Source organism: Ixodes scapularis, unplaced genomic scaffold (assembly GCF_016920785.2).
Source record: "Ixodes scapularis isolate PalLabHiFi unplaced genomic scaffold, ASM1692078v2 PGA_scaffold40__2_contigs__length_1045541, whole genome shotgun sequence".
Lineage (NCBI taxonomy): Eukaryota > Metazoa > Arthropoda > Arachnida > Ixodida > Ixodidae > Ixodes > Ixodes scapularis.
The window spans coordinates 378,657-401,729 of NW_024609869.1; the positions used below are offsets into that span (position 1 = coordinate 378,657).

The 23,073-nt window shown below is 46.2% G+C and overlaps 1 protein-coding gene across 1 annotated transcript in view; it reads left to right on the forward strand.

Annotated features, from left to right (window-relative positions):
• The window catches only part of LOC120846263, a 39,575-nt gene extending 18,938 nt beyond the window's left edge, over positions 1 to 20,637 (forward strand). Inside the window, exon 5 of the mRNA XM_040217965.1 lies at positions 20,495 to 20,637. Within this exon, the coding sequence (XP_040073899.1) occupies positions 20,495 to 20,637 (143 nt within the window). The remainder of the gene's footprint in view (positions 1 to 20,494) is intronic.
• Positions 20,638 to 23,073: the final 2,436 nt, after the last annotated feature.

Genomic DNA, 23,073 nt, shown 5'->3' on the forward strand with positions numbered 1-23,073 from the left:
AGAAAAATGTGATTGTTTTAAGCCGAAAACATTGAGTCATGCAATTATTGTTGTAGGAATGCATATTTTATACAGAAATACTTCGACAAAGTGGCGAGACACGCAGTGATTTGGAAACAGCAAAACAGAACAGTTACAAATCAGGTAGACGTAGCCAACGCGGACAAGGCAAGACAAGTGTTTCTCACGATCATTTAAGCGACGTTATCGCGTGCAGTCACTGAATTCTTGCATCATTCCCCGGCCACATGGCAAAATTAACGTAATTTCGATCGAATGACATTATGGGGTCAACAAACCCGCTTGAGGCGCTCGTATAATCACTCAAGACCGCGAGCTGATTAAATCCTATATCACTGAATAAAAATTTATCAACTTTTCCGTGTGGCAGGGGTACTAAACTTACTGCTTAGTCTCCTAATTTACTTCTCCCTATGGGCTCGAGCTGCCTTAGAACAAAACATAACTTGTTTTGTATACAATAATACTATTACCTTTATACAGTTAAGATTCTAGTTAAACGCAGTAAAGGAAATGAAATAATATTAGTATAAATAACCACGTACATAACCACAAACAACGCACTTTCAATAATCACACGAACTTGTTTTTCACCTTCCAGTGAAAATTAGATTACCACGCATATTTACAAATGTCGACGCAACTGCACACGAATAACGACAAAGAACGAGATACCATTCTATCACGAGATATAAAAAAAGCGATTGCAGCACTTTACTCGCGTCCTACATGACAAAGAAAGCCCGTAAATAAGTTGTTTCTTTCCTGTCGATCTTATCCATACGTCTTACAATATCCGTGACGAAAAAGTTTGAATACGAACTCCGAGAAGTCTCTCTGTGGCGAGAGAGAGGTCTATCGATAATCGACCAGTGTCATCGTTGACTAGCTGTACACATGTCACTCAAACCGTAGCAGCAGTTGTTCGACGTATCCACGTAAATGCCGTTGTATTAAGCGAACACACAAAAAATAATAAAACTACCTGAGACTGCGGATATGACAGAAAAACGACGGGAAGAAGGAAACAAGTCTCAACAGTACCACACACGAGAGCAGCGGCGAGGAAAGGCTTAACGTTGTCGACCCATCTCTTGCTCGTGTGCGCTCCCGGCGGCAATGACTGGATTTTTTTTCGATTTCCTTCACTTCTGAAATGTCTCAGCGTTCCTTTTCAGACAGTCAGCAGACTGGCGTCACCGGACATTCAGACCAATTCAGTTTCCCCGCCAATTTTAGCGTAAAAATGGGCATCACGTGTCCTACAGGGGGCATTCGAGGACGTCATATTGTTGGACCCTCTTCACAGCGCGTGCTCCGAACTAGCCTTTATTTATCGTTTTCCAAGAACTGCAATTTCGATTGTGCGGAATGGACGTTGAACGTTGCATCTTCGTGCGTTCCTCGCAGGTAGTGAAGTCAAAGCTATGGCTATACCCGTGCCCTCTCGAACCTTGAGCATCGATCAAAGCAGTGCATGAGCCGTGTTCGCTTCTCCTGAAATGCCCGATAAAGGTGTACTCGAGCATGGTTCTGAGCATGCGCTGCGAACGACGCCCAACGAAATGGGATCACTGCCATTTTGTTGGACGTCGTTCCTGTTCGTCGTTCTGAAAATAAACCTTTTTGTTTTTGCTTTCCTTTTTTTTTGCGCACATGTCTCTCCCAAAAAGTGACTCCACTTTTGGGCTGGACATGTGGGCTAAGGCTATTGTTGGAGAATGGACACGGGACGACGAGGAAGTGGGCCACGAAGTCACGCGCGGGATTTACGCCATGCTCTCATTCTGATAAACCGTTACCATCACGTCGATCGGGTCGTAGTTTCTCCAGATCCCAAACATCTGGTGCCGAAACCCGGGATCTAGGAGACGCCCGACAAAACGAGTGACAGCTCCCCATCTGACAGACACGGAACCCGGACAACAACTCGCCTTCAGAGAATGGACCGACTGCGGAGGAAACGAGCCGTCATCCGGTCAGCGGTGACCAGGATAGCTAGGTTCGACATTGTACATGTACCTTTTTTTAGTACACGGAAGTGACGTCATCACGTCTGATTGGTTGGAAACAAAAGTGACGTAATTTCCCTAGAAAAATGTGGGCGGAGTCGGCAAAACTGGGCGGAGTCGGCTACCGGACGTGACAACAAAATGACGTTTCGTTTTGTACCGAGTACGTTTCAAAAGGTACTTGCTCGGAACTAGGTGTCATTGGCAGCATGTTTTCGGCGGCGAGGTGTCGCCGTCTCGTCACTTCGACTTTTTCTTTAATAGAGCTTTTTTTTTTTCGCCAGAAAGGCTGTATCGGGAACACCGCGATGCATTCGAGCTCCCGGAGGAGATCTTTCGGAAGCAATACCGCCTGCCCAAGATCGTGGTGCGGTGGTTGTGCGACGAACTTCGCGAGGAACCGGAGGTGAGGAGAGTGCGTACCACGTCATGACTGTGGAGCTTCAAGTGTTGTGTGCACTGCGCTTCTACGGCACGGGGAGCTTCCAAGGCATGGTGGCGAGCGACGAACACGTAGCGCGGGAACAAAAGACAGTCAGCGTTGCGGTCCGCGCCGTGTCCGTCGCTATCGTGCGTCGTCTCGGGGTCCAGCGTGGCTGGATCCACTTTCCCGAGACGCCGAGCGAGAGGTTCGACGCGGAGAAGGGCTTCAGGCTGCTCGGCAGGATACCCGGCGTCATCGGTTGCGTGGACGGGACCATGGTCTCCATCGTCGGCCCGTCCAAGAACGACCCCACCGTCACGAAGGCGGCGTACTGGTGCCGCAAGTACTTCTACGCCCTCAACGTGATGGTGGTAAGTACACTCATGTTACGTTGTCAAAACGCGCCCCAAATCTGTAGAAAAAAAAACGTATTGCCGATACGTTTTAAGTATGCCGTTTTATGACTGCGGGCTGTGGGGTCTCACGACTGCGCGAGCGTGTGCTCTACGTAGCATGTGAGCCGTGAGACTCTTCTCCCAAAAATAATACTTGTCTGTTAAAACGTGCAAGCTTCCGTAAAAAAAAAACACATTATTTTTGTTTCAAGGTAGTTAGTTGTACCTTGCATCCAGGAAGGTGTGTTGACATGCATGTGTCAGACAAAATAACTTAAAAGGTTCTGAAATTGCGACTGCTTTGTGAACCATAAGTACAATCTACTACTTGTGGAATCAGGTAATTACATGTCAATATCTCTCTCACTTTCAGGTGTGTGACGCCGACTGCCGGATAATGTGCATCGACCCACGGTATCCCGGGTCGGTGCACGACTCCTTCGTGTGGCAATTTTCCTGGCTCCGAAACCAACTCGAGCAAGGGCAGGTGCCACGCGACGGCCGGTTCCTGCATGGTGAGCATACTAAATTCATTCCTTACGCACACGGTGGCTCCCACTGCTTGAAAGCCACAGTACCACACATACTGTGCTTGTTGTGAGGCACACAGACACAGTTGCTGGAACTCCTTGAAGTGAGACAACACCCAAAGTTTGGCCATTAATCTCTGTTTATGTCCACATAACTCTCACACTCTGCAGGCTACGAAAGCCACACTACACCAATCTCACGACAGTGATAGACTATGCAAGGCATGCGACCGCAGTGCGAGTCGCTGTCCGGTTCGGCCCACTCACTGTTACTGTCTGCCTGTACCCTCTTGCTGGTTGGTTTTTGCATGAAGTTGGAGCTCTTTCACTGATACCTGGGGGCTCGCCTGGTCGCTTTGACGGTCGTCAGTTTGTACGGAATGGCATCAATTCCTCCTTGGCCACTTGGGGCTCGCCAAATCTGTCCTCGGGTCGTCTCTGTCCCACACACTGGATTCTTTTCCCTGACCCTTCTTCTTCGGTTTGCTTATATAGCTCCTCCTATTAGACCCTCCGTGTCCCAGCAGGACCTGCCTCCTTTCCAATCTAACCACCCCCTCTCTTTTCCCCATCTCCAACTCCACCGAGGATTAGGAAAGAGGTTCGTCGAACTGGCGCCTTATCCCCTTGCTTGCCAAAGACAAGGCCAGCGTGTTCTGCTCTGCCCGTGCCTAAGGTCACGGCCACACTCCCAAAAGCAACAGAGCTTTTATCTGTCGGATGCAAGGGCCTAATTATGCACTTGCATACAACACAGCACCCCTAAGGAATCGTGCACACATCCCATACAACCCACCAGGAAAACACATAGTTACATGAAATAACAGGGAGTTTGCAGTCAAGCTGGTGCTAATTAATCATAATGTAAACTGATACTGTAGTGCAGAAATATTAACACACTTTTAAGTCCCACTTAAGTTACATTATAATTGACATAGTTGCACACAGCTGGGTTCTTGCCTTTTATTTTAAAAAGTAAAGAATAATATGTTCCATCCTCTACATGTGCAGGTGACAGCGGCTACCCCTTGGAGCCTTGGCTCATCACCCCTGTCCCCGGGAACCACGCGACCTCCACCGCTTGCGGCCGGTTTAATAAGGCGCATTGCTCGATCAGGTCTGTTGTGGAGCGCTGCATCGGGCTGTTGAAAAACAGATTCCGGTGTCTGCAAAGGCACCGGGCTCTGTATTACCACCCTTCAACAGCCACCGCCATTATTTCGGCATGTGCAGTGCTCCACAACATCTGCCTTGCATCGAGCGAGCCAGAACCGGAGTCAGACTCCGACCCTGAAGAGTCAGAGTTGGAGTCTGAGCCGAGCTCGGACGGTTCTGAGCCGAGCTCGGAGAGGTCAGCGTCGGCTCCCGAGAGGCTGGCTCCTGCCGGCCCTCCGGTCGGCCTTCCGGTCGGCCTCTCGGACAGGGGGAAGGCTCTGAGGCAGCGCCTTGTCGCCCGGTTCGGAACCCGCCGCAGACGTGCCCGTGCGGAGCGAAAAACGCAAGGGGTCCGCCGCCACGACGGTAGTCCCGACCACCAGGGACACCGTCGGGAAGCCCCTCAGCGCCCTCGCTGCGGTGGTGCCCAGCACGGACGCCGCCAGCGACAGGGAACCTCTCGCCACCACGACTGAGGTCCTGACCACCAAGGACCCCGTCACATCCTTGCCCTCAGTGAAGCCCTACGCGTGGAAGCCGTAAAGTGCACACTTCGCTTCCTGCTCCACAGTCATGGCCGTCCACAAGCTACATACTCTCTTCAGCTCCTACACCTTGTGAAGTTCGTCGCACAGCAGGCGTGCTGCCTCCGGATACGTGTCGAGTGCATCGCGGTGAAATCGATACAGCCTTTTTTTTATTCTTATGAGCAGAAGGCACGAGACGCAGTCGACAGTGACAGAAAAGGTTCGGAGGTTTAGTTGCCAGACCAACAAATCATCTGGATTGCCCCTGCAAAGAACTCAGAAGTAATTTAGACTACCTCTAGAAAGAAATGCTTGCTTTTGCAGAGATTGCTTTCTTAGTTGCTGATTGAACCAGGGATATTGTTGTCATGAACATTGTTTCATTTTACAAATGCTTCAAAGCGTCTTGCCTTCTCCTCCATTTTATTCTCTCTTTTATGGTACTTCATCAAAGTTAGGTGTTTGTGTTCTCTCAAGACAGTGCACATGTAGTTTGTTTTGAAAATTGCTTTATTTCTTAAAGAAAAACCTGTGACTTCATGAATAAAAGTGTGATAACATGGAATGTAATATTTCATTCTTGGAAGTAAAACTGAGCATCGACTGGAACCATGTAAGCAATTGGGCAATCTTAAGTGTATATCACAGATATCTTGTTGAACACTCTGGTCTTATTTGAGCACAATAGTTAAATTTCGAAAGGAAAAAAAAAAATATATATATTCTCTGACTAGCATACCACCATATAAACACTGGACCACTTTGAAAGAATTATCACAGATGTTGCGCCAAACATTCTTATTTGAGCACAGCAATAGCAAGTTCTCGAAAGATAAAAAAATTGTTTCCGACTAAAGCAGCCGTCACTCGCGCGCTCCCCGTTGGTTCCGCCGACCCCTCCGCTGCCCCCGACACACCCGGCTCCTCGTGGTTCGACATTTTGGTTTGAAGAAGGCGCGTAGCGCACATCCCGCATAATATTGGAACAACTTTCTCTCCAATTAATTCTTAAATGTATTGCAAAAGGGTACAAAAAAGCGGTTTGTTTTAACAACGCCCAAAAGGTTTTGATTGTTTTTCAATACTTTTACCTGTACTAGAACAGATGCGACGGCCAGCGACGCACAGGATTGGTTGCCGTTCCTTCGCTAAACGCAGGAACTGCTCCCCGCGTCGTAGTAAATCCTACCCCGTATCCCGCGCGTAGGGACGCCTCAGGGAATGCGTAGCTACTTCCGCTCGTCGGTGGTTGGCTCCGGACGTCGCTGAAACGGGTGACGGGTGCCAAGTTCGCGATGACGTAGCGGCGTCAAAGTGGGCAGAGCCGCCACGTGAGTGTTGCTAGGATACGCTCCTCCTTTGCATTACGTCACTTCCATGTACCTTTTCTCAAATGTCCAACCTAGCGATCCAGAGCCACCAACGAGTTGCAAGCTTTATTGGATTCCTCGGATGCAACCGCTGGTGAGCTCACAGAAAACTTGAATATCCTCGAACTGAAGGAAGCAGCATTGAAGGCAGTTGACGGCGAGATTGAAGATGGGGTTGATATCATAGAGTTATTACAATAAACGCTAGAGGCTCAGCTGGCGCTAGTGTGCTGTTGCATTTTGAAGCAGACAGCAAGCAGTCAGAAATTGACTTCCGGTAATGCATTTCTATGAGAAAAAGCGAGTGCATTTTCTTTCTGCGCTCGATTATAAGAGCAAATATCACGAATAATTCGTACCTACTAGGCACATTGGAACATTTCCCAGACACGCAGGTGAAATAATTGGTCAGTTACGGCGTTTTTATTTTAAAATCGTGGCATGAAAAACGGTGCTAAAACCGCTTCGTACATGTATTTATGTGCAGTGTCGGACACTGTTAGCGCGAACACGGCGTTAGCGCTTTCCGGCATGGGGGATATACGTGCCAAGCGAACGAAGCTTGGAAAACTAAGAGAGGGGGCAAGACTACGCAGTAACACTGGATAAGTAACTCCTTGTGCTTGCAGACGATCAAAATAAATTGAAAGTCACGTAATATAGTCCGATTTGCAATAAATAAGTACTGATTTATTCTTTCGCTCATGAATATATGCGAAGATGCTTGTTCTGTGCTCAAATCATCACCCGCACGCTCCAAATCTTTGCAAATAGGGGGAAGCCAGAGAACAGGTGCACGATAAAAACTGCCAAACATAGGAAATAATCAGAAAACACACCTTTCGTAGCCCACGTACTTTATTCTTTACGTTTCGAACGTTTGTTTTTTAACCACTCGTAAAGATGCACGACGGGGTCATTTTCATGTAGTGAGAGAACAGGCATATTAGCAATATATAAGCACCAACGGAATTCTGGCGAACTTTGAACACACTCTACATTCCTTTCGATCGTTATTTTCCTTAGAATCGTCGCTCGTTTCTACATACCTGCCATGGAACAGAGGTTTGGGCCTGAAATATAGCGAAGTTTAACATCGTTCAGTGACAAAGAAAAAATGCTGTAACTAAAGCAATTACACTTTCACAATATTATTAAAGGTACATACTATCCGGTACAACCGAAATAACAAAAGTTATTAATGTTATTTTCCGGCGGCGAGACAAAATTCACGCGCGTTTTCCCATAAGAATACACAGGGAGAGTGGAAAAGTAGACTGCATGCTGTCTGCTTCAATTTGCAACCGGAAGTCCCATAGACACTAGCGCCAGCTGAGCCTCTAGCGTTTATTATAATAACTCTATGGTTGATATTGATCACCTTGAAGAAGAGATGGAAAGCGTAGAGGCTTATCAAGTGTCGAACTGCCGTTTACGGACAAGAGCCACGCTCAAGCTGGATGCCCTGCGCACGCCTAACATCGTATCAAACGCTATGGAACGACTACAGGATCGGGACCAAGGTCATCTAAGGTCAAGAACGATAGCAATCAAACTTCCAAGATTAGTGATCCGAAAGTTCGAAGGAGATCTCCGTAACTGGAAACCTTTCTGGGATCAATTTGAAGGGGCTATACACAACAACCCCGACCTTTCTCCAATTGATAAATTTAGATATTGGACGAGCTATCTATTCGGAAAGGCGGAAGACAGCATACGGGGATTGTCAATTACGGAGAACAACTATAACATCGCTGTGGATCTCTTGAAGAACAGGTTCGGCCAGACCGAGGCGATAATTGACGACCACATGACGCGACTCTTGAATTTAAAAAATGTTACCACGTCGAGCGACGTCACGGCTCTGAGACGGCTGTATGATGATATCACGATAAATGTCCGCAGCCTGGAAGCACTTGGCGTAAGGGTGGAAGAGTACAGTGTGCTGCTACATGCTGCCGTGAAGAAGCGACTTCCTGACGATCTTGTCCTCCGCTACCTCCAGCAAAGAGCCACCGACATCACGGATAGCACCGGTAGTCTGCAAACGTTTTTGAATTTTCTGAAGTCCGAGGTAGAGAGCCGAGAGCGCGTCCTGGAAATAAAGCTCAATCAAGCCAATCAATCAAAGGACCAAAAGGAAGACTCATCAAACCAGGTGCGCAAAGCAAACATCACTCCATCGGCAGCAGTTTTAGTTGCAAAAACGGACGCTCAAAACGCCCCATGCTTGTTTTGCGGTGCACGTGAGCACTCGTTCGACCAATGCAACGTGTGTTCCATCAGTGAGAAAAACGAAATACTGAAGAGAGACGGCCGATGTTTCAGGTGCTGCAAAAGATATCACCAGGCAAGAGATTGTCGCAATGCCAGATTTCTCCGCTGCGCTAGCTGCCAAGGAAGACACATGACTTGTCTCTGCGATCCTGACCTGAAACCCACCAAAGACAGTCCTCATTCGTCGTCAGAGCCAGGCACTTTGGAGGTGTCAGTAACGAGTGCGGTGTCTAACAGCGTCGAAACAGTTCTTCTGCAAACCGCCACAATCTGGGCAGAAGGGGAGACTAAGCGCCGCCTGTTCCGGTGCTTACTGGATGGAGGAAGCCAGTGGACGTTTGTGACGACCAGGCTAGTCAACGAGCTGTCTTGTAAGGTTCTAGGAAAAGACGATTTGAGCATTACACTCTTCGGCAATACTGCCCTTGGTAGTGCGAGTAAACTCCGGAAGGTAGAGGTATGGCTCCAAAGCCAATACGATCGGAGACACATACGAATTGAGGCTCTGGAAGTTCCTGCCATCTGCCGTTCTTGTGCGTTCCCTGCAAGTCTTTGCAGGACAGCTCAAGCGTGCACGCTGCAATTCGCCGATCTTTCATGCTCAGGGCTCAAGAGAAACATTGACATTGATATACTGATCGGAGCAGATAATTACTGGAAAGCTGATTACATTTTTTGTGATTATATTTCTATTACGTTACTAGAGCCTCGCACACTAACTCCCGAGTGTGCGATGCAAAATTAAAATGAGATACCCAGAAATCCGTTGCAGGTGCCCTGAAGTCGCTGACGCAAATTTTTAGGAATGTATTTGGAAAAGTATTTGGAGGAGACCAAATACATTTTGATGTATTTGTATCTTGTGCTTAAATGCTTTTTTTGAAATGTAATTAGATTTGTAATTAAATACATTTTTGCCGGAGTATTTTGTATTTGTGTTTCAATACACATTTGCATGCATTTTGCCCATCCCTGCTCCAGAGGAACAAGAGTTTCCGTCCCACGTGAGTCTAAGTAAAACCTTAAATATTAGTACCTATGCCGGTGCATCCCTATTCCTGTAACCTGAGATTACTTTTAGGCAGGGATGGGCAAAATACATGCAAATATGTATCGAAATACAAAGACAAAATACTTCGTCAAAAATGTATTTAATTACAAATCTAATGACATTTCCAGAAAAGCATTTAAGAACAAGATAAAAATACAACCAAATGTATTTGGTCACCTCCAAATACTTTTCCAAATACATTCCTCAAAATTTGCGTCAACGACAATTCAAGGCACCTGCAACGGGTTTCTGGGTATCTCATCCTAATTTTGCATTGCACACTCGGGAGTTAGTGTGCGAGGCTCTAGTAACGTAATAGAAATATAACGACAAAAAATATAATCAGCTTGGACGTAATAGGTGAAAAAAGTACAGAGCTACAAGCAGCTTTTTTGTCGATTACATTTTGGTATAGCCCAACAAAGAACCCAGAAGACCAAGACGCGCAGCACTAGCTAGAGAATTTTTTTATTGCTGCAGCTCGCACCAGTTACGAAAATCTGGACGACCCGCGCGTTTAGAATGTTCCAGGCAAAAATATGGATGGAAATCAGGCTGGAAAGCATCACAAGTTGCCAAGAAGCACTTATTTAGCCAGTCTGCCTGTGAACGTCGATTTCGTCACTATTCTTGCCCTGGACTGGCACCGTAATCACAAAGTCACTAAACGCTTGTGCATGATTCAGAGACACTGCGTTCGGTGCAGAACGTAGGTTTCTTCCTGCTGTGGACAGTGCCAATAATTTTGAGGGATGTATTTTCGCCTACAAAATTGTATTTAATTACAATTGTATTTGAAATACCCACGTTTTAGTATTTAAATACAGATGTCAAATACATTACCCAATTTGTAATTAAATACAAATTAAAAATACACAAAGTATTTGAAATACGTATTTTAAATACTTGTATTTGAAATACTGCCCATCCCTGCTTTTAGGTATTTCTCTTTTCTGGACGGAGATTGCAGGACGTGATATTTAGAATTGCATTTACCTTGGTGGAGCATTTAAAAATGAAAGCCGTTTACAATTCCCTGTAACGCCGGATTAGAGCGCAGCTCTTGAGGAGGAGGATGGAAGCGTACTGAGCGATAGGTGACTCCTTGAGGTCACGTGACCTCAGGGGGGGGGGGGGGGGGGTCTTGTGACCTTACGGTTACTCCGACGCCGACGCCGAGTCCGCTCGAGCCGGAAACGGGCGCCTAAGAGCTGCGTTCTAAAACGTTGCTGGCCATTGTAAAATGTAGGCGGCACCTCTGGCGTCATGGGAAAAATAACGCATAAAATTTACAAAAAATTTCAAGTAAATCAACTCGGCAACCGTTTGGATCTAATTTGGCACCTCCTGAGATACTTTATAATTTAATCGAAGTAAGTCTAACACAAATTTTCTCACGGAATCCCCCCCTACACACACACACAGACATGCGTGCGCACATATTCGCATATACAGGAAAATAGTTAATGCGTATCGGTAACACCCTTTCGACAAACAAATGATTTTTATCTAGTTTTTTCACACACTGACACGTGCGCGTTGCATTAGGGACACGCGTTTCAAAGATATTATAATTCAACTATGTAACAAGAAAAGAAGCACCACGTATTATTTCTTTTTTTGTCAAGTAGGTATTAGTTTACGTATGGTATGACTTGCAGCGAGACGAAAAGATTTAATTTTGAACAAGCAAGCTGAGTCAAACATTGTTTCGCCATTTCAATCCGCATGACACAATACAGTGTGTCTCATTAATGCATTTTTGTGGTAGGTTGCTGAGCACTCCGCGTACGGCTGGCAGGTCCATTAGGCGTCCGTTTCTACACTTTGGAAATTAGTTTGTATCGACCAAAAATATGAGTCGGAGTGGCATCGCCTCAGATCGGAGCACTTAGAGACGCCGGGGGAGGTCCGCGCAATCGTGATGAATTTGCATTCCTTTATTGACAATGGCGCTAGCCAAAAACCATTAGATATACGGTTGAAAATATATGCGATCCTCTATACCCGTTATTCTCTCAACTCTCAGGAAAGATAAGAGGATCCTTCAGAAAAATATAGCTCTCCCTGACACTCAGACATGTTCTCGTTTCCGGAAAGGGTTATCTTCTTGGCTGTGCTCCTCGCAGCACATGCAAGCTTTCAAACTAACCAGTATGAAAATCTGGGGAGTGTCTTGAGTAGATTGATAGACATCCTCAACGACATTCTGCTCTCCTTCGATCCTGGGAACAAGTTCTTGAATGTTTTTGTTCCCCCTGACTGCCTCAAAGACAACTCTGCGGTGTTCAACGATTTCCTCAAGTCCCGAAAAGAAACTGTAACATTGTGGACTGACGGCAAGAAGCACTGGGACGCTTGCAATGGGAAGCCGTGCGAGAAGTTTAGGCAGCTGTTTTTTCATATGGTTTTCTTCATATGCGGAAAATGCGAATCAAATTACTTCATGGGTACCGTCGATCTACATTACTTTATGACTGCTTTCGTCGTAGCGGAAAACGCCTGCCATTATCCGAGTGATGGTTCATGGTCTATAGAAGTAGCATTTTTACCCCCTTATCGTAGAGCCAGCGGTAGCTACTTTATAGATTTCTACAACGGCAGTACTTTTTTGACTAGCGAGTTCGAAAGGAATGTCGCTAAACACCAGACTCTCGCAAGTGAGCTGTTGTCAACACGGCGACGAACGCTCAACGGGAACAAGGTACATTTTGAATGTTTCAATCATAACGACTGCGAGCATCCAAGCTTTAACGTTACCTTAATGCTTTTGGCGTACCGCAATGCTTCGATTAGCCCTGGAGACTCCTTTTCAAATAATGATATGTATCGGAGCTCGTTTGTAAGTAGCTTAAACAATCGCCCAGATAAAGATGCGTCAGACGTCCTTTTTGCTCTCCACCATTTTGGATCGGCTGGTTATTCCTTTTATGTTCGCAAGCGTAATCCGGTTCCCAAGGAGACAATATTTATCTTGCCATTTTTGAAAGAGGTATGGACAGGACTTCTCGTATCTTGCCTTTTCCTGGTCTTGACCTATGGCTTCATTGCGAAGGTGACGCAAGTGCCGAGGGCCGATGCGGTAGTCTTTATATTTCTTATGGTGGCGGCATTCCTTCAACAAAGCGTGCGACTTCACAGCCGTTTGCTGAACAGGCAACCGTACCGGGTTCTTTACGGCGTGATGGCCTTGATGTTTGTTGTGATGTCGACTGTCTTCAGGGGCCGCATCACATCGCTTCTAAACAACCTTCCGCTCGACGGAGAGGTCGCTCAGTTTTCTTCATTTGAGGACCTTCTTATCGAAGGTCATCGGATCTGCGTTCTTGATATACATTCCATATCTGCTCGACATTACTCAACAGCATGGAGGTCCAAACACGGAAGTTCCATCAAGACAGGAAGTGAATGCTTCCACATTCTAAACTCGAATTCAAAAAAGTATGGAGAGATCAAGATCGCCGCCGACGGGAAGGACACCTTCTTTACCTTCAACTTTCGAACGGGTTTGAGCGAGGAACGGAGACGAGAGCTTTATGATAAAGGCTACGTCGAGACCGAAGACGCCGTGTTTTCGTACCCGGTAGGACCGGAAATGAGGGCATCATCTGTCTACCGCCACGATTTCGATGCGACGCTGAGTAGAGCGGTAGAGGCTGGCCTCTACGAAAGGAATTACGCATTCACGGAATACAAGAGAAGACATTTTTACGAGCGTAGTTTGATGCACCCGGAAGAACTGGTTCTCAATCTCAGCGACCTGAGACCCTATTTTCTTGCTTGGCTCGTGGGAGTGTCCTTCTCGATTTTGGTGTTCATTGGCGAATCAGCTGTAGTTCGACTGGCATGCAGAAATAACACAGAAGGTGTGAGGGTGATCGGTAAACAGCCGTCACGACAGAGGATACGAATAGCAGGTACGACGAAAAAGGTTCGTCGTCGGGCCGGAGGTCGAAGGGAACTGCGGTAAGCCTTCTATTAAAGACGAATGGGATAGTATTTTTTTAGAGCAAAACGTTCTCCAGACGTAAAAAAAACATCTAATTACCTGGCTCAGCTTACATTTAATAAAATATTTTAAAGTGATTTGATTTCTATATTCTAGCACAGAACAGGGGAAAGGAAAATAATAAGTTGAGTAGTGAAAATGTTTCTTATAAGAGCTTCAAATGTATGGGGAAAAATGTGAAGAATGAACAGTCAGATGCATATAAACCTGAGGCATGATCTATTTGGTAAACACCTTTACCAATTCTAATACTGTTGTCCGTACTATAAAGGGGCGTTTAATAAATCGATCGTAGTAATCAAGAGCACAAAGCTTTAGAGAGATGCCTGAGTGTTCGTCGTGAACACAGCTAAGCGTGTATTAGAAACAAGTGCGGTGTAAGCGTTCGGCGAGGATGGGTATGCAATCAAACACTCCCTGCCCAAAAAATTACGACCTCTAATGACGCTTGGCGGGATTTTGAAGAGGGCCTATTTAGGCAATAATTTGTACATTCAAGTGGTAGTTGTTAAAAACGTATTGAGTGCGGCACATGTTTTCTTCACTTGATGTTTTATGCATAAACCCCTCCCACTCAAACATACCGTCGTTTTCTCAATTCAGGTTGTGAGGCTCTTGAAATGTGGCTTTAATTGAATTATCCATTAGAAATGTTTACGTTTTCATTTTCTTTAATACTAAAAAAAAAATTCATGTACGTGTGAAGTGTAGAGTTTTTTTTTATTTTTGCAAGATATATTTATATACATATATATATTTATTTTTTTTGCCAACTATATGTAACCCCATATGTGAAAACTGTTTTAGATGTGATGTTTGGTATGGAGCATGTTTTGTGTGCTATGTGGCTGTGGCGTTTGTGCTTAAAGTATAACGTTTGACACCCTCAATAAGATTAAGTGCAGTATTTTCTCCAGCAGTATGGTTATTGGGGGCTTACTTCTGCAATGTCATGAAGATTAGTTGTCATCTTGGTGTTAAACACTTGTCACCGAACGTGTGATAAATTTAAATTGCACGTTAAAAAGCTGTGTGTAAATGGTTGATATCAAATAAATGTTGGATTTTAGTGTTGGAGTAAAGTTTATGTCCATTCATTATTTCTTCATAGTAGTTAACTTCAGCTATATCGCGTGTTCTATATACCTTTTAAATCAATAAGGCTTATCCGGTTATAGTAGCCTGCTTGGTGACCCACATACAGCTATGCGATTTAATCATCACCGTCTCTATGTTTGTGATAGACATGTTTAAATTTCCACCCGAAAGCTACCAACCGTATAGATATATCGCTAATCCTTACTAAATGATCTTGACAAAAGCTCGAAAACCTTATCATTATTAGGTAGTGATTGGCTAAATTGACTCATGTAAACACTGCAGGTAAATTATATAAGCTCAATCTCTCAGTAACACTGGTTCAGACATCTGCGTTTGACTGCGTTAAGATGGCATGCGTCGAGCTGTTGCTATGGCTACCCTTACGACAAGCCAATGGGGATGGGCTGCGCTGCACGACGCAACGCAGAGCAGCGCAGTCGACGCAATAATGTGTGAACGACATTAACTGTTTGGTGTAGTATGACTTGCCTTTTACAACGAAGGTGTTTATGGCTAGGGTTCCGGGGATTTTTGGTGTACGTGAACAAACATTCTATGCTCCCTTCGCACGCACGCACCGCACCGCATCCACACCCCGCACGTGCCGGCGTGTGCAGCAGCATAGCCTCCTTTATACGCACAATGCCTGGTAATTCGACGACGGAGCTATGAGTGCAGGTCGCAGAATTGAAACGAAAGCATAGCAGATCCACGGCCACTCGATTAAGACTCCCCTTGGGAGCGGCCTGCCGTATGCCTCACTCCGCCGGTGAGAGCGATAGTTCTACTTTACCCCGCAGCGCCAGCCGTGGCGCTCGTTATCGGTGAGAGATAGAGTTCCTTTCGGGGGAGCATATCGAGGAACTCTATAATCCGCTTCACGTTAGTATGTACTTGTAAGCCGCGCGAGCTAAAAGCGCGAGATAGTTGCTTCGAAGGAAGCCCCGGCGGCTGCATGAGCGCTCGTGCAGCGAGTGCTCCAGTCAAGGCAGTAAAGGCTAGCCGCTCGCGCTAGCACAGCGTTCGCGGTTAGTCCATGCTAAGGTAAGACGAAATATAGTGAGAGAGGAGCAGTACGCCCGGCCCGGTGTGGGTATTTAGATTTTTTTTTTTTTCGTGAAGCCGCAAGTCTCAATTGAAACGAGTGCCAGATTGCATGAATGATGTGACAAGTCTGTGTAGAATAAAAGCACATGAATCGTTCTGCGAAAAGCTCACTCAGCTGCATGCTGCGCGTTAAAGCTCCATTCTGCTGGCAGTATGAGGGAATTGTCGTTTTCTTGTTCTGGTAACTGTTGCCCCGTTTCTATTACCACTGTAATATAGGAGTTATAGTTGGATATAGCTAGGCCGTATGATTTCCGGTTTTAACCGACGCTCGAGCACGTGCGAGCTGTGCCTTTTATTCATCTGTGAAGGACAATATAAAATCGGATTCCGCGTGCATAACTTCAGCATTACAAACTTCATTGTTCACAAAAAAACAGACCAAGGGAGTCATATAGTTCACAAGCGGAGTACCTTTCGGGAAGGCTTCCGCGAAAGCCTCAATATATTGTCTAGTGGGCTGTTTAGGTTACCAGCCCAGTTTGCCAAAAAAGGTCTGAGGAGTTTTCTGAGAAATAGCTCGCAGAGATCTTCGCTGTGGTAGGGGTCTCGGCAGTTAACACACCACATCAGCGGGCAGTCTATAAGGTGTGGAAGCACAGCGCTCGAGAGGACCTGGCAAATCCTTCCACAACCACGAAACTCTGCCGACTGTAGAGCCCTCTCGACAAAGGTGCAGACGAGCTTGCACAGCCAGACAGCTTCAGTTTGTGGATAGCTGAGTCCGCCTTGGTCAAGGCTAAACATGGACGGATATGCTCCGTCACGTGATGCATTTTCCTTAAGTTGCGCTTGCATTCAGGACACGTCACCTGCAAAGTTTAGCGGGTTCTACACATTAGCCTTCCTTGCTTTCACTGGGAAACTCTTAGTGCTTTGCTAGGTTGAATGTTTCAGCTAATTACTTTGAAATTACGAAAATTTCTTCAAATAAAAATGGTCACCTTTTGTTCGCAAACGAAGGCCAAGTAGTTAGCCATGTAAGTCAGCGGTGCGAACTCAAGTTCGGAAAAGACTTTATTGTACTTCATCAACTGCAGGATTTCCTGTTTCGCGAGTGGAGATGGCACATTTCATCGCCGTCTGGCACTCAGAACTGAACGCGCATTTACATTTCCGGCAGCTTCCAAAATGCCAACACAAACCACACACATGAGCGCAGTGTGACATATACGATATTTTCGCCGAGCACAGCGGTGCATAGGTGGGGGGAAAGCGAGTTTTGTTGCCTTGTGCAACCGCGGCAGCGCCTCGGTATCGGCGAAGCCAATGACAGGCAGATATTTTATCTGGGTAGCGGAGCAAGAGCGCGTTGGGCGCCTTCTCTATACTCCGTTTCACCTTATGTTGTACCGCAGCGGAGGCTGGAAGCGCGAGCTCGTAGCGTTGACAGCTGCCGTTACTGCACGAGAGCTTGTGCCGTCGAGATCTGCCCCAGACCTAGGAGCTCGCGCTTACAGCCTTTCCTGCGGTACACTGGGTGAAACAGAGTATAGCTTTCAGCTCACAAGACCGCTCACTAAAGCCCCTCGATATGTTTTTGTTTGTGTTTGCAAGTAGTGCCAAATGCGCGAGCGCACGTGGCCCAGGTCTCGTGCGGCCCTTGGAAGCAAATGGCGCCGCAGCACTGAAATGAGCGGCCCTTGGAAGCGAATGGCGGCGGAGCACCCGCTCGTGGCACGTGTCTTGCGCATTTCCACAACAATGGTTGGCGGTACTTGTGAAAACACCTTTATCAAGGGGCTTTACCGCTCACCGATGTGCAGCACCCCCACGGAAAATGGGAGAAGTTCTCCTCTCACGCGCACTCTTTTGTTTCCGGAAAGACATCGGCTGGCCGCACCAACAGGTGGGATCGAGTGGCCGTGGCAGAGCGCATTTCTCGGGGAACCCGGTATTCAGCACACAGCTTTTGCAGAGGCAAGGACCCCAACAAGTTTTTCAAACTCAAAGAGAAAAGAAGCGGTAGCGCGAGGAGCGCGAGGAGCACGATCGCAGATTCTATCCTTGGATAGAATCTGCGATCCAAGCACTAGTAAAGTGCTTGGAAGCACTTTACTAGGGGGAATACATTCCACTCCTCTCAAATACAATAGCCTCGGCACGGACAGGTTTTCTGGTAGGGTGCCTGCATGTCTGTCTGTCTCAGGGTGAAGCACTGATCTCTGGGTGAAGACATCCATTGTTGACCTGAATGTGACAGCGCGTGACGCTCTCGCGCACTCGGTGCTAGACTTGGGCTGTAAAATGGCGTCTATGCATTAGCCAAAGCTACGCGCTCGAGCTGAGTGACACCGTATTTCGTGCACTTCAAAATGCATAAAAAAACGATTGGGCGGAAAAATGGCTGAGATGTCACCACTCAAGCAAAAGCGCGCGTGTGTATGAAGGCACTCTAGTTTTCTGGGCTTGGCGAGGGCCATCTATCGTCGGGGAGGTCTCGGCTATCGATGATATTGATGTTCTACATACCTTTCTTTCATTGTTGTGGCTATGAGCGAGACACGTGCCGCGCGCCACTTCTATGAATAACATGGCGTCTAAACTCTAGCTCAGTGGTGCGCTAAATACTTTGCTGTGCTGTGCCGCCATGATGTTCCCAAGGGTCGCACGTTCCACGTGCCTCGTGCATCGACGCACCTTGTGCTACTTTTGAAACATGCAGGGGCTCTAGGTGCAATCGGAGAAGACACCGCCGCGGCCGCCGCGAACATCCACGTGCACTTGGGCGTGGACTGACGCGGATCTCCATACCGTCAGGGTTGGGTTCGGCGCTGTAGGCGTTCTGTCTAATGCAAATGAGCTGAGTTGAATGTATTCCCCTAGTAAAGTATTTGTTCTATCACTCGGGACAAGTGTGTTTCGGCGTCTCGCCGCAGCGGGGCGCCCGTTACATATCTCCCCTTTCATCCGTTGTGTGCCGCTGTAGCGTTTCACTTTCGGCGGCTGCTTCTCATGGCGATCTGCCAGGCATTGTCAGTATAGAAGAGGTTATGGCAGCAGTAAAGCCTGGTTCAGACAGTTGCGTTTGACTGCGTTTGACTGCGTTGCGGCAGCGAGAAACCAGGACATCCCTGCTGCTTATGTCGCGTGCCATGGTGATTCCTTGAATTGGAGTCCACGCTTCATACGAAGCACTGATGTGCCGGTGACTCGCTTTCGGTTCTCGACGTGGAGAGCCGTGTTGCTTGTTTATACTCAGAAGGTACACTTACAAAACGAACGAGGTAGAATGTTCTAGGCTCCCAGGGAAGGCTCAAAAGAAACCGCGCCCTACGGTGTCAGTCTCACCCTAGCGCTCGAGCCTGCTGTTACGCCGCTGTCGACGCCTGTGACGCTAGCCTTTTTTTTTATTTTACTCTGGGCGCCATTCTACATAAATAAACGTTTCTTTTCCTTCAGTCATTCGTCGCCTTATTAACTGTCATTCATGACAATGCGAGACTGCTCTTGCCGAGGCGATGCGTGGTCGTCTCGATGTGATCCAAGAACATTAGGGAGTTTTAGCGAGTCGTTTTTGGAGCACACGGCTTCGAAATCATGAACGGCGCAGCTGGTCCATTCCGTGAAACCGGACGTGAATTTGAACATATTCTAGCGCACCGTACACTGCCGCAACCGTGTAAACGACGATGATGATTACGTTTGACCGGCAGCGTTATCTTCTAGTAAACATGTGAAACATTCTGCAGCGTGCAAAACCGTGGCGGCTCGTGGTTCCGGCGTACAACGGATGTAAACAAGACTGACCGACGTAACATTTGCGGCCTGAATTTCAAGACCTGAAATTTAGATAGAGAAAAAAGTTTCTGAACGACAGCAATGGCAGGTGGTGTCTCGGTCATCTTGATCTTGAATGATATCATTCACGTTGTGTGCCATCGAATCAAATAATTTCGTCGGCTCGCGGCCGCCACGGCAGCAATTCAACCCGCAGATCGCAAGCAAACAATTACTAGAATGCGTAGTTTACAGCATTCGCTATAGCTTATACCATTGTGAGACGCCGTCGAAATTAATTGATTCAACCTGTCAAACGAAGCAGAGTTACAGGATGGCAAATCGCCTCCCATTATCGTAAGCCTAAAGCTCTTGTGGTGTGGATACGACTCGCTAAAACTCCCTCTTGACGTGAGCGGACTCGTCCACACAACCACTCATGTTGTATCCTCATATTTAAACAAATTTAAAATGTTATTCAGAGCAAACTCTTGGTTTATTTATCTTGTTATTGTAGTTCGCGTGCACAGTAAAAGCTGCGTCTACAGTTTGTGTCTTGGTGGCGCTGCAAATGCTTGAGCTTTCTTTCTTCCTTTTTTTTTTTGAAAAAGAGGGCCGAGGGAAAGGGAGGGGGGGGGGGGTAGAACGCCATTTGAAATCTCTCTGACGTAGTCTGCGCCAAAGTTAGCGTAGACGTGTTTTGTTTCCGGCACGCGTTAGTGAACGTGTGCTGAACTTCAGTGCACAATTCTACAACTCCCTAAGTACATTAACGGAAAAACACTTTTGTTTCAGCTTTGCAGGTGTGGATAATTGGAAAGACACATATGACAGGGATACACGAGACTTGCCATTCTACTTACAACGAAAAAGTGAACGAGACTGGTGGCCTTACAGATATTCCAAAATATTATATCTACAATGAAACGTGCCCGTAAAAGAAAGTAATGCTGCCTTATTCCATGCATATATATGTACATATGCAATTATGTACCAGCAATGAATTGAGCACTATAAAAGAGAGAACTGTCAACGAACTCATGAGCGTAAAGGGAAGTTTTACTGTAAAAAAGCACCACTTGTAATTAAATTATACGGATTTGGGTCGAAGGTATGGTCTTTACATATAAAATAAAACGGAAGGTTGCTTTGTCCAAAAAGCGTTTCGTTTGGTTTGGCAACCCGAATAAAAACAAACCAACAAAACAGTCTTTATATCAAACAGCACCATGATGTTTTCACTGTTATTCCTTTTGATAAGGGCAACCTGAGCACCAGGTGACTATAACAACATTGTATTTCTAGTACGTCAGAACTTCGGCCCCCTCCAAGAGCCTGCCCCCACCTCTACATTTCGCTGGAACCTCGGCAACAATTTGACTGCGTTTTGGGCCAGGTTTTAGGACTCATTAGCCGAGTTCAGGGTTTGTATCCAATAAACATGCGAGAACATAAATAACCTAAATAAATTTTCGATAAGAGTTATATGTTTATTGGAGCGTCTGTTTAAGTGCGCTAACAGAGAATTAGAAAGAACAAATATAAGTTCGAAATCAACAAAATACTGTTGCAGCCAGGTCTTATCAAAACGTAAAAAATATTTTCGCAATTTTTTTTTGTATTCCCTCCTATATTCTTATTAATTAATGTAGTCATTCGTGATAGCTTAGCTTTCATGAGCAAAATGAATGAGCGTGACGATACAAAACTAAAATGCTACCTAAATATTCGATAGAGCACGCCAGAGGCGCTGTTCAGAACTTGAGGGCCAGAAACACTATTTTTGGTAACAAAAGTACCGCAATTCAAAAAGGAAAAAAAAACAAAAAAAAAAACGCCGTTACCTGTTACAACAAGAACACATGTGTTGCAACGCTTATTGTTTGCTCTGAAAGGATGATCCGGAGTGGAAACATTTTAAGTTTTAGTTTCCGGATTTATACTTTTTATTTTTATTCCTTTAAAGGCTCGTTAGTGGGGGATTTTGCAAGTAGTAAAACGAAATATCGTTTGGTATGTTACCAAAATCTTTTCATCCAAATGCGAAGTGAAAACAAGAATGTTTCAGAAATAACAGCACTGAAACGCAGTACCGCAGTGCGACTCCATGGCGTCCTTCCCGGCAGGTCATTCCGAAAAGATAGACTACATGGCCAATTCCAGCACTTGGCGTGTTTATCATGGACGTCACATCGCATGGTGTAAGAGGCTATCGCAGCTTAATTAGATCTAAGGTAGGGATATTTTACAAATCTAGGTAGCACTGCGGGTGCTGCCTTCTTTATTCCCCGATCAAAATACATGGAACGAAGATCTCAATGAAAACATGTTAAGGAAGAAATTACCTTCCGCAACGCGTTGTCAAGGAATCTGTGAGTGCGAAAGGCAGGTTGAAAAAGGGAGAAGTTTGAAACTCTCGTAGAAAATCGCTAGCCCGCAAAACCGGGAAAAGTGTGACCGCCATACAACATTTTTTTTTCACCATCTTTTTAATAAAATTATACGGAAGTCTACCTGTCCGGTCGTTGCTGAGCAATCGGACCAAAAAGTTGTTTTTGGAAAAAAAAATTAGGGCCTGGGGAGCTCCGATATGGGGTATGCAATCTGGAGCCGTGTCCGTGGCGAGCCGCAGAAAGTTCAAGGCAAAGCCGGGGATGTTAATGTTGAAAACGTTTTTTTAATTACAGACTTCACTCGTTGCCACTACTCGCCACGACACTCTCCGGCGAGCTACGGCGTCCTACCCCATGACGTGTTCCTTGACAAAAGCACTGGATGATGCCGATCACGTTCATAAGCGGGTGTGCGGAGGAGGTCACCATGGGTTGCGTGCAGTCAGGAGTCGCGATGCGGCAACCGGCCGGACTGCCAGATGCAGCAAAACGCACCGAGCACGTAGACAGAGAGGTTTAGTCACATCGCTTCCCCCTCTCCGACTGATTACAGCTTGCCACGGCTCGCTGACGTTTTCAAACTGAAAAACGGAGAGGGAGTCGAGCTTTTTTAACGGAGCGATGAAACGTTCATGGACCACGGCTCAGTGATTCACGAGCTAGCCTTTAGCCGGGCTCCCACGTGCAGACTTGTACCGTACGCATTACAAGTAATCAAATTACTTGTAATGGATTACTTTTTGGAGTAATTTTGTAATCAGTTGATTACTTTTATTAGGCAGTAATCACAAGAGTAATCTGATTACTTTTTGAAGTAATAAAATTACTTGTAACCGTTACAATTTGTCCACGGGACCCCCCCCCCCTCCCCGCCCCCCGCCCCCCCGGGCAGACGCCTTTCTTTTTTATGAAATGACAAAAATAAAATTTGCTTTTTTTTTTTTCGAACGGAAAAAAAAACAAAGATTTTTGCGGAGCTGT